At 38.5% G+C, this 12397-nt stretch overlaps 1 protein-coding gene across 2 annotated transcripts in view; it reads right to left on the bottom strand.

The window, feature by feature from the left end:
- Positions 1-10358, bottom strand: part of CDADC1 (cytidine and dCMP deaminase domain containing 1) — a 45680-nt gene extending 35322 nt beyond the window's left edge. The window contains exons 1-3 of one of the 2 annotated variants that reach the window (XM_029936779.1): positions 10144-10358; positions 9292-9392; positions 3080-3154 (exon numbers count right to left, since the gene is read on the bottom strand). In XM_029936779.1, coding sequence (XP_029792639.1) covers positions 3080-3154; positions 9292-9392; positions 10144-10225 — 258 coding nt within the window. In that variant the 5' untranslated portion in view covers positions 10226-10358. The remainder of the gene's footprint in view (positions 1-3079; positions 3155-9291; positions 9393-10143) is intronic. The other variant, XM_029936780.1, reaches the window with a different exon arrangement.
- Between the last annotated feature and the right edge of the window lie 2039 nt (positions 10359-12397).

The raw sequence follows: 12397 nt of genomic DNA, 5'->3' as shown, positions 1-12397 counted from the left end.
GAGCCAAGTCAATTTGACTTGCTTCTTACACCACCTAGTCTATAACTACTTAGTACTAAGCTTCTATGTGGTAATAAGGAAAAATTTTAAAAACCATGTGATTTTATACATGGATAAGTGAAGCCTGCAGCAATTATGTGACTTTCTAAAAATCCACAGGTGGTAAAAGGCAGAACTAAAACAGAGGTCATCTTAACTTTTTAAAATATTTTAAATATTGACTAAATACAGAGAATTCTCAACTTCTTTCTAAAAACTGGCTCTACCAATTTTTAGCATTATAGCAGTCTAGACTAATGTGGTTAGGTTCCACATCCTACAAATATATAGCTTATTTACAATTTAAAAAAAAGGTTTCAAATGTACAGTCAAGCTCAAAAGGAAAAAAGACTCACCCTCAGGTGTTAAAAACAAAGAGAGAATTCAAAGCCAGAGCCAGAGCCTTAAGTCTGGGATACCTCAGCAGTATCCTACCCACAGGCAGGGAACTGGGCTGACTCTGCTTTTAAGCCCTGGAGGCTGGAAACAGCTGAGATTCTAAAGAGGTGGTAAATTACACCTAAAGTGTCCCAATTTACACAGATACTAATCCAAAAAGCTGGTGTAACAATGACAATATCAGATGCAATAGACATCAGTTTAATGTAAGGCACAAAATAGTCTATGCCATTTTCACAGGAAAGGTCTCTGAGGTATAGAATGTAAATCCAAACAGATTGCTACAACATGAGGGAAATTTGGGCTGAGAATAGGGTACTCATTATTCTCTACTTCCTTTCAAAAGGATTTTACTCTATAGTTATCCCCAAGAGGACACATTTTAAGTTACTTTAAATATCAAAAGAAAGCTATGTTAACTAAAACAGTCAAGGTTCAGGTTCAGCTATAAGTATAAACGTCTGCAACTATGGAGAATGATGCCTGTGAAATGCCTAAACTATGAAATGCCTAAAAAGGAAAGAATAGAGAGTTTTAGAGAATTATCTTTCTGGGCTAAACAACCATTTCCTAAACTATAAGGACATTTAAAAGGAATACAAAAATCCTTCCTTTACAAAATATATTTTCAAAAATATATCTAAAACATGAAAGATCTATACTGGCTTTTAAAATAAGCTTTAAATTATCTTGAATTTATAAGCCTTTTCCCCTTTCTATCCCAAAATTTCTTGAGTTTTATGTTCCCCAAATACAAAATGTATGTTAGTATCTACTTCTGAACACTTTTAGTGAGTTTTTCTTTTTAAGTTATAACTTTGGAAAAGAACTGATAAGGCCTTATCAGAAGATCTCAGCATACTAGAGCTCATTTTATTAAACTGAGCCAACTGTGACAAATGGAAATGGGTGCAATTAAGTGATTTTAGATTTATATTTTCTTAGTTAAGAAGACAGAAATAAAGCAAGAAACCCTGACCAAAAAAGACTTTAATACTAATAAGTTGGAAGCATGCTCATCAATTTATTATTAGAACAATCTTTTAGGCTAGAGTCGAGTCCTTTTCACCTCAGAAAATCTTTTATTTTTCATTTTGTTTCTAGCTATGGCTAGAAATATCAAGTTTGAGACAAAGGTTCTTCCATCCCGAACTTAAAACAAAGCAAATAAAAGTCTAAATTGCATTCTGTTTTGCACTTTCACTTACTGCAACTCCCAGAGGACTAAGTCTTTATAAAAGTGAATCACCATTCTGGATCTGAACTGCTTCGCTTCACTTCACTAACGTCTTGGCAAGTCATCTACGTAATTTTAGTCACAGAGTTTTGACATTAAAACATAAATAAGAGGGGCGCCTGGCTGGCTCAGTTGGTTAAGTGTCTGACTTCAGCTCAGGTCATGATCTCATGAGTTCAAGTCCCCCATTGGGCTCTCTGTTCTCAGCACAGAGCCCACTTGGGATCCTCTGTCTCCCTCTCTTTCTGCCCCTCCCCTGTGAGCTCTCTCTCTCTCAAAAAAAAAAATTGTTTTTTAAAAACCCGGTAAGCAAAAGAGGAAAGCCTGTTTTGGTAAACAATCTAGTATATTAAATGGTGAGTCACTTTTTTATTTTTTTGCCTTTACCTTTCTTATAATTAAAAGCATCTAAATTTTCAAAGACAAATTTCTATATTCTTATTGGACAGGAAGAGTCATGTCTAAAATGGACAGTCACTTTAGAGAGTTATTCTCAGAACTAATCAGGAAATATCCAGGAATGTACATCAGAATCATCAAGGTAACTTTTTCCAAAATATACATCTTTTATCTCTTCTAGACATCCAATAAGTCAGACTCTCTCTGGAAAATTCAGAAGATTAAAATAACAACGAAGCACTATGCAATATTACAAAAAACAAAGGTCATCTTACCAGGTCTGGCCTTTGATTTTACCCTCCTTAGGAGCTAGTAAACTAGCCTGCTGCTGTTTCATGGATGCCGGCAGAAGGCATGAAAACTCCTGGGTCATTTGCAGGGCAGCAAGCAGTATGAGCACTGTGTTGTGTTCCCTTGCCCACAAGTCCCACAGGGGTCATGTAGACGGGCCCTGATGGATTTCTGGACAGGAAGTGGGTTGTGTTATGGGAAAGGAACACCAAGCCTGGGATTCTGTTGTTTTTATCACAGTCAGCAAGCAAATCTCCTCTCTGCCCAGAGGGAGACATCACCTCAACCCTCAAGGTTCCTTGCTGCAAACACACTCTGAGAAATGGCCTAGGTCAACAGCAATTAGGGTCTTGCGTTCTGTAAGGGGCCTTGTATTCTTTCAACCAGCAAGATGTGTTAGAGTACAAGAGAACCAGCTTAAGAGTGTTTCTCAATACACTTATATAAACTAATACGGAAATGTATGAAGAGTTAAATGTGAAGATTAAAATAAAAAAGCAAAATGTAGGAGCATATTACAGAAAATCTGGGCTTGTTTTGTTCTGTTATTTACAGGAGAGACATGTACATCTTGTAAATGCAGAGAAAACTTTTAGAAGGGTATATAAGAACCTGCCTTGGAAGTAGGAATGGGAAACCTAGGTATAAGAGAAACTCTATTCTATTTTATACCAGTCTTTTGCTCTGTCTTTTTAACAAATCATAAAAATTCACCTGTTTTTTGTCAGTAGATATTCTGGTCATCGCCTCATTATCTCCTAAGGGTCCATGCTTTCCCTCTTCCTTTTCCTAATTAAAAGCAGATTAAGGAGGTGGGGGGAAGATTAGTACACAAAACACAGAATTAACTCAGTATTTCCTATTTGAAGGCTGGTTTTCTTGGCTTTGGCTCATTCATTTTTTTCTTGATGAAAGTCTGCATTGACTTCACAAATTGTTCAGGTTTAAGTTCAAACTACTTAATCTAGTAAATAAGGCCTTTACAATCAGGTCCCTCCATACTTTCCTAAAATATAGAAGGATTGAAAGTTGTGGTCAGAAAATAAAATTTGGTAGTTTAAGATTTCAGAGGGGTGCCTGGGTGGCTCAGTTGGTTGAGCATCTGACTTTGGCTCAGGTCATGATCTCACAGTCCGTGGGTTTGAGCCCCCTGTTGGACTCTGTGCTGGCAGCTCAGAGCCTGGAGCCTGCTTCGTATTCTGTGTCTCCCCTTCTCTCTCAGCCAAAGTCAGATGCTCAACCAACTGAGCCACCCAGGCGCCCCTCTGAAATCTTAAACAGTGAGGCCCATTTCAGGATTCTGACTTTCAGAACTATAAGATAACTATGTGTGTTAAGCCACCAACTTTGTTGTAATTTGTTATAGAAGCAATAGGACACCAACATAGGGATGTCCACAAGTCTCTTATATAAGCAAAACTTGAAGTAGAGGTTTTGAGCCAGGGACCAAACTCTTTCATATATTAATTCAACAAATATTTATTGAATCCTTGCTCTGTGCTAGCCACAGACCTGGCTGGTCAGGATGTAGCGCTTACAGAGCTTATGACACAGGAAAGTGACCATGAAGTAACAGAGTGAAACAGCAGAATTCTGTGAGCCCTGAAATAGGCAGAATATGTAATAAATTAGAGAAAGTTTTAAAGTGGGAATGGCAAACTTGGTGAATGCTGACCTCTTAAGTCTTAAAAAACAAATGCTGGATGCTAGAAAAGGAATAACCTCTAAGAAGCTTACAAGAAAATCACATCCTGGGAATAAGGTTTCTATTCCAGCAAAACAGGAAGTGGAGAAGGTGATGATGTTGCTAGTGAAATGGTGGGGGTATGGATGGCAGCAGTGGTGATGGTGATTACATGAACGATAATAAGAACAGGACCGAACACTGAGTATTTCCCAAGTAGTAAGCTCTAAACTATCTCTTACAATCCTCACTACTGTAAAAGTTGCTCCTATAGTTCTCAATTTACAAATGAGAAAATTGTGGCTGATTGAGATTACGTAATTCAACCAAGGTCACACAGCTAATAAATGGAAAAGCCAGGATCTGAGCCTCAAATCCACTGTCTTAACCATGAGGCTACCTGCTACTGTTCTGGAAAAGTACAGTGAGTACAAAATGGGAAGAGTGGAAGACGAGGATAATATATGATGTGTAGAGGAAAATGAGGCAATAATGCAGTTACTCTAATTCTTATACTAAAGTAACATTCAGGAAATTTAGATATGTTTAACTTAACTAAAATGACAAACTATGAACCAAAAGGAGACATTATAATTTTAAAATGACAGCCATCTCCATAGTGCTGATTTTTAGTCTAAAACTTTTTATTAAATGTGCTTTTCCTAAGACATCTCATAAACAGTTTCTCTTCCACTCATGTATCTTAAAAATTATTAGGTTTTAATGCATAAAATGTAAAAATGTATACTATGCTGAATAATCCTCAAGGATCACCCGTATAGTATAAATATTTGGCAACACAGAAAATCTCAACTATCAGTCATATTTAGAAGTGGTTGTAAATTAGGGCACCTGGGTGGCTCAGTTGGTTAACTGGCTGACTTCGGCTCAGGTCATGATCTCTGCTGGCAGCTCAGAGCCTGGAGCCTGCTTTGGATTCTGTGTCTCCCCCTCTCTCTGCCTCTCCCCTACACGTGCTTGGCCTCTCTCACAAAAAATTAAATAAACATTAAAAAATTTAAAAAAAAGAAGTGGTTGTTAGTTAAAATATACTGAAGCTGGTAAACGACAATCTAAATGTCCAGTAGTGAGGGACATGGTACATCAATACAATGAATTGTTATGCAAACATTAAAATGATAATAGCAAACATATATGGCACATGGTGTGTGCCAGGCACTATCTAAGAGCTTTACAAATACTAATTCATCCACTTTTCATAAAAGCCCCACATGGTATGTACCAGCGACATTCCACTTTACAGATGAGGATGCTGAGAGAGGTAAAGTAACTTACTCAAGAGTACACAACTAGTAAGAAGTGGAGCTCAGATCCGAACCCAGCTAGGCTAACTATAAAACCACTGGCTACTCTTAAACTATTAGACTAAGTTGCTGCTTCATTGTTTATAATAGTATTGCAACATAAGCATTTTCCTATAGTAAGTGAAAAAGGCTGGATACAGAATGAAGTGATCGCAAATAACTTAGAGAGAGAGAGAGAGAGACGACTGAAAAACAGCATAAAAAAGTCAGTAGTCTCTAGATAGTGGAATTATGAAAAAGGTTTTTTCATCAGTATCTTTTATAAATAACAAACATATATTACTTTGGTAACACAAAAATATTTTAAGACAAAAGGTTGGTAAAGTGTCAAAGGCAGTATTTCCAATATAATTACATGTCAAATTGCATTAGAGTTTCTGTGACTTACTTTGTTTAGGAAAAGCAGAATAAAGAACTTAAGTGAAACAAACATACAATTTTTGCTTAAAACATTGTTCTTCTGTTAATAGGAAAAAATCTTACTCAATCCTATGAACACCATGTGCAATTAATACTGAATTTATTTAATTTATTGTGCATCCTGTTGAAAAAGAAGTTAATTTCAGCAAAGGATTTATTCATGATTTGTGTATTTGTATGTGTGTATGTGCCTGTGTGTAAATGAATTAAAATGAGATCAAATCTTCATAATACAGTGTCTTTAAAATTAGTACTCAATTTCTAACAAGCCCAGCTTCAAAAATGTGCTTTTAAAAAGTCTTAAATCTCTAAACACTTGCTTCTGATCTGTCTCTTCAAGACAAATCTTATCTACAAAAAACAAAAACAAGCCAAATAACCCCAGACAGCTTGAAAATCTTCTACTTTCATAAGATAATATTAAGCTATTAAGAGGTAGAAAGAATAAAGGACTTCCAAGTCATGAAGGAAATGAAGAGCTTGCTCAAAGCCATTAATAACATGTGGAGCCAGGGTGGGGGTCGAGGGAGTGATTAAGAAACAGGGAGTAAAAATGTGTAACAGTTTTTATAATGTTTTCCTATTTATAGGAAAGGCCATGAAAGGACATGTAGGAACCTTCTAGGAAACATTTCACATAGGAATTGGAGGAGAAAACTACTCCAAGAGATAGCATCTTATCAGGAAGAGTAAATTCCCTGTATATGTACAGACTTTAAACCCTTCACAAAAATCAACTCACAATGGATCATAGACCCAAATGTAAAACATAAAACTATAAAACTCCAATAAATAACAGGAGAAAACCTAGATGACATTGGGTAGGGTGATGACATTTTAAATACACAAAGGCACAACCCATGAAAGAAATCAGTGATAAACTGGACTTTATGAAAAGGCAAAACTTCTCTGTGAAAGATACTGTCAAGAGAATGAGAGGACAAGTCACAGACTGGGAGAAAGACAGTTCTGATGTAAGACAGTTATCCAAAATGTACAAAGAACTCTTAAAACTTAACAATAAGAAAACAACCAGAATAAAATATGGGCCAAAAACCTTAACAGACACTTCACCAAAGAAGATATACAGACAACAAATAAGCATATGAAAAAATGCTCCACCTCATATGTCATGAGAGAAATGCAAAATAAAACAAGATACGACTACCTGCTTATTAGAATGCCCTAAATCCTGACGACAGACACCACCAAGTACTGGAGAGGATGTGAAGCAACAGGAACTCTCACTGACTGCTGGTGGTGGGAATGCAAACTGGTACAGCTACCCTGGAAGAGTTTGGTAGTTTCTGACAAAATTAAATATACTCCTTATCATACAATCCAGCAATCATGCTCCTTGGGATTTACCCAGAGGAATTGAAAACTTATGTCCACACAAAAATTTGCATACAGGTATTTACAGCTGCTTCACTCAGAATTGCAATAACTTGGAAGCAACCAATTCTTCTGCAGGTGAATGGGTAAAGTGTGGTATATCCAGACAATGAGCCTTACTCAGCAGTAAAAAGGAGATAATCAAGCCATGAAAGGACATGTAGGAACCTTAAATGCATATTGCTAAGTGAGAGAAAAGGCTACATATTAATGTATGATTCCAACTATATGATGTTCTCGGAAAGGGAAACTTACAGAGACTCTTAAAAAAATCAGTGGGTGCCAGGGGTGGGGGGTGGAGGAAAGATAAATAGGTGAAGCACAGATAATTTTTAGGGAAATGAAAATATTCTGTATGATACCATAATGACGGATACAGGCATTATACATTTGTCCAAACTCACAGAATGTACATCACCAAGATGGAACTACGAGGTAAACTGTAGACTTTGGGTGATCAGGATGTGCGAATGTAGTAGGTTCATCAATTATAGCAAATGTACCACTCTAGAGAGGATGTGGTTAATGGTGGAGGCTAATCACGTGGGATGGGTGGCAGGGAATATACAGGAAATTGGTGTACTTTCCCGGAAACTTCGCTGTGAACCTGTAAGTGCTTTAAGAAAATAAAGTCCTAATTATCAAAAAGTTAATTCTTTAATTCCCTGTTAAAATTCTTCAATGTAGTCCCTACTTATAAAATCTAAATTCTCTTGAAAGGTGTACAATACTTATTATCTGATTCCTGTATACCTTTCCAAGTTCATCTTTACTCTCTTCCCTCCACCTAACTTCACCTTCCCCCATGAGGACCACAAGTTCTCTCTGCTCCAGATGTTTCCATATGGGGTCCCCTGGCTTGGCAAATACCTACTCATTCTGTAGGTTGCAGTGCAAATGTATCCTCCCCTGTGCATCCTTCCCACACTCCCTATGTAGCGCCTGGCCTGCAGTCTTCGGTCAAGATAGCATCTCTGCTTATACTTGGTACTTGACTCTATCATCTAATTGCATCTTACTTATTTAAATGCTTAATTTTAGTTTCCATTAAAAAATAAGAACCAAATCTTTTCTATCTCCAGTGGCAAGCATACAGCCTTATCCACCATAATGAAGACACCAAAAAGAAAAAGAGAATGGTTATGAATGACCTCCTAAGAGTACTGTGGGAATTTGAGGATTTACAAAAAGTCATTTTGTGGAATATGTGAAGCAACCTTTCAGCAAGGTGTAAACTTCCATAAGTATATGCAGAATACAAGTACAATTTTGCAAGAGAAGAAAAGGCACAAATCCCGTGCTTAAAAATGATGGAAAGAAAGTACAAAAATATTAAGTGATGTTGTCAGAATAGTAAGAAGCATGGGGTAATTTTTCCCCTTTCCTCTTTTTTCAAAAAAATGTCTTAAATGCATAAATAACCTGATACTACTTTCCATATATGACCTTGGCCTCCTAAAACACTGAGAACCTACCATCATGCTTGGAGTGCCAACCACGGAGGAAAACACTGAGACAGTAGCACCCTGCTACCCAAGGGCTGGAGAAAGTAAAGTTGTAGAATGTACATACTTCAAAACCATTGGCTTTTATGATTATTCTTTCTATACATTCCTAATCTGTTTTGATCACCTCTTTTTTGATCCAAAAAAGAGACTTATTAAAGAACACGAAACCAAGTAGCATTCATAGATCACCTTACAAAAGGAGATGCTAAACGGTATGAATAAGACATGGAAAAATAAAGTAAAATGAAAGGTGATTTCAACCTTCAAGTACTTTACAGTTTGGTGGGAGAAGAAGAAAACTTACTCACATGAAATATCAACTGTAGACAACTGAGTGATAAATTACATAATCGAGTTGTTTAAACCACTAATACCTGATAAACATGGCATAGTCTGAGATGGTAACAATTCTATTTTTAGATTAGAAAGATGAGCTATTACAGCCCTGAGTTACAAATATCACACTAAACCACAAAAGTATTTTGCAAATTTTTAAGATTTTTGAGTTTGCTTTAAAGTGTGCCATAAACTGGAAGAATCAAATTTTAGACCATTGCTTTTCTAAGTGAGAAAAACTATGGAAACAAAATATACCTGAGATTTTTGTCTTTGGGCTGTATTTACTGCTGGGAAGAGCTCCATCCAGAGACTGAGCAGAGTGAAAAGGTTGACTTTAGAAAGTCTTGGTATTTGACCTACAAAACAGAGGGCACACACTTTAAATTTTACTAATGATGAAAACGCGAACTAACACTCAAGGACATTTGGGTGCTAACGCCTTAACTCAGTTGCTTTAGTAGGAGGCAGGGATAAAGGATAAGTGGACTAGAGAATCGAAGGGCAAAAGACTGGCTACAATCTCACTTTCGAAGGGCAAGACACTTGTACAACCTCACTTTCGGCTACCTCCTCGGCACTTTTCAAAGTTGGGCCCTTTCTCCAGCCCTCACATGTCAAGGGAAAAAATGGTACAGCTGATACATGTAACTATGGGAACAATCCAAATGAAGTTATGAGAAGTCCTTGCATCTGATATCATCGTGAAACAAGCTTTTCTTTAAATTGGGGTGTTGCAAAAAGGGCAGTTGCGGTGACCTTTGTTGGCAAGGCACTGAAATACAGGAAAGCGTCGCGTGTGGTTAATGTGGAAATCAAATCAAAAGCACGGAATTTTCAGGCTCAATACCCGAGATCCCAGCTCTAGGTCCTGAGCGTAAAGGAAAAGGAAAAGGGGGTGGTGGGAGGCTGTGAGTGCGACTTCAAAAGCATGTGCTGCCGGGTCAGGGGCTCCCGGTGACCGAAGCAAGAACGCGCCTAGGGAGGGAACGTCCCGGGGCAGAAGCTCGGGCGAAGGGGGGCAAGCAGGGAAAGCGGAGCTCCTCGGAGACAGAGGCTCAGGGCAGAGCGAAAGGTTGGGGTGGCAGCGGCAGGGTCCGGGGCACTCACCAGTCATGCTGCCAGTCTGGGTGCTGACTGACCGCCCGGCCACCGCGCTCTCCAGATTTTGCATCTGCCCTGCTTCTTTCATCCCAAGCCTAACGGCCTCTGCTGCCCAGAATACCTCTCGCTATCCGGCATGATCTTGGCCCCAGCGGCTCCACCTCTAGCCTCCTCCCAGCAACTTTACGGCTAGCGCCAACTCGGCGCAGCTAGCTGACGTCAGAGCTTGGCCGCCACTTCCGGGCGCCTTGTCTGTTGTGTTATCTAGGCGCGCACACGGTGGTGCGAGGCTCCCGCTCTAGGAGGTGCCGGATAGTTCTGAAGTACTGTGTGATGAATCATTTGAGGCCTGAATTTAGCTCTCTTCGCTGGTCTTGCTGAAGGTCAACCGAGGATGTTTTGGCCTGGGAGTTCTAGCGTGTACACTAATAGAGTCATGAGGCCTGCGCAGACTTGAGAGTTTTGGTGAGAGAGTGAAGGGGAGTTGAAATGGGAAGCTGCCCCATCGGTCACCGTTGAGATCTTAGACAAGGGAGACATTGGGGGTGGGGGCGCGGAGCTGAGCGGTCCAGGTGGTTGTTACCATCAGTTATTGGCCAGTCCTTAGGAACTCGGTGCCAGGGACTACCATTGGGACGTTCTGCTTCTCATCAAACATAAGATCTCAGGAGGTGCAACTGTGATTATGAGAAAGATGTGGGGGAAGCGGGGGGGATAAGAGGAAGGAGGAAGTGGCTCCTGAAAAATATGAGAAGTACCTGACATTGTAGATTTGTGCCCAGTGGATTTTGATTACTTCATAAAGCATAAGTCAAGATGAAGCTCCTCCCTTTATTCCCAGTGACTCAGAGCCCAGTTTCCATAACCAGCCCCTTCTGTTATACAACTTGAAATACTGACAAGCCATACATAAAAACTGCGTTTTGAAACCAAAAGCTGAATGTTATTAAAATACATTAATTTGTAAAGTGGGAATCTTCAGTTGATGATGGGTATGGCTATGGTTCCTTAATTTTCACTATTGTATAGTTTTTCATTGTAGCTATATACCACGGTTTATTTATCCATGTTTGAGAGAAGAGACATTTGGACCATCTCCAGCTCTTTTCTATTGCAAATAATGCTGCCTAAAACATTTTTGTATGTCTCCTTATGTTTAGGGACTATGCTTAGGAGTAGAATTGTTGGGTTGTTATTGTCAGACCGTTTACCAGATAATGCTGGAAGTTTTTCAAAGAAATTGTACCACTTTATAGAGCTCTATTTTGCCACTATTTATTGGTATTGTCTACATTTTAATGTTTGCCAATCTGGTTGGCATAAAACGGCATCCTGTGTTTTTCATTTTCCCTGATTTCTACTTTGGTTGAATATCTTGTCATATGTTGGTTGGCTGTACATGTGTCTTCTATGAAATACCTGTTAACCATTTTTCTACTTGGTTGTTTCTTCTTTAAAAAAAATTTTTTTTAATATTTATTTACTTTTGAGAGAGACAGAGTATGAGCAGGGAAGGGGCAGACAGAGAGGGAGACACAGAATCCCAAAGTAGGCTCCAGGCTCTGAGCTTTCAGCACAGAGCCTGACCAGGGACTGGCACTTGTGAACCCTGAGATCATGACCTGAGCCGAAGTCAGCACTTAACCTACTGAGCCACCCAGGTGCCCTTGATTGTTTCTTATTTCTTGTAAGCATTCTTTATATATTCTGGGTATTCATTCTCAGTGCAGAGTGTGTATGATAAATATTTTCTCCCTTTTGCCACTTGCTTTTTCACTTATTTTATTGTGTCTATCAGTGGACAGTTCTTTATTTTAAAGTGCCAAACATACAATAATTGCTATAGTGGGATTTGTATCTCAGTATCTTTTTAAATGTCTTTCCTATCCAAGATTATAAAGATACTCTTTTCTATTTCCTGTGAGTGTCATAAGTTTTCCTTTGACATTTATATCTTCATGAGTGTAGAATTCATTTTTGTGCATGGTAGGAGAGAGGGATCCAATCTTATTTTTCATTTGGATAGTAAGTTAACTCCAGCACTGTGTCCTCATTGATATGCTATGTCACCTGAGTCATATATCCAATTTTCCATATACATATATGGAATTTGAATTTCCATATACATACAAGTCTGTTTCTGGGCTTTGTATTGCGTATCATTTGTTTATCCTCTCCAGCCCCAGCCAAGAAAAGGTTTTATTTTCTTCAGGAATACCTTGACTCTTGGCCCCTTAATTTTCCATGTAAGTTTAGAATC

This window comes from Suricata suricatta, chromosome 4 (assembly GCF_006229205.1).
Source record: "Suricata suricatta isolate VVHF042 chromosome 4, meerkat_22Aug2017_6uvM2_HiC, whole genome shotgun sequence".
NCBI classification, from domain to species: domain Eukaryota; kingdom Metazoa; phylum Chordata; class Mammalia; order Carnivora; family Herpestidae; genus Suricata; species Suricata suricatta.
Note: the sequence above shows the minus strand (reverse complement) of the source record. Positions and strands in the feature narration are given on the sequence as shown.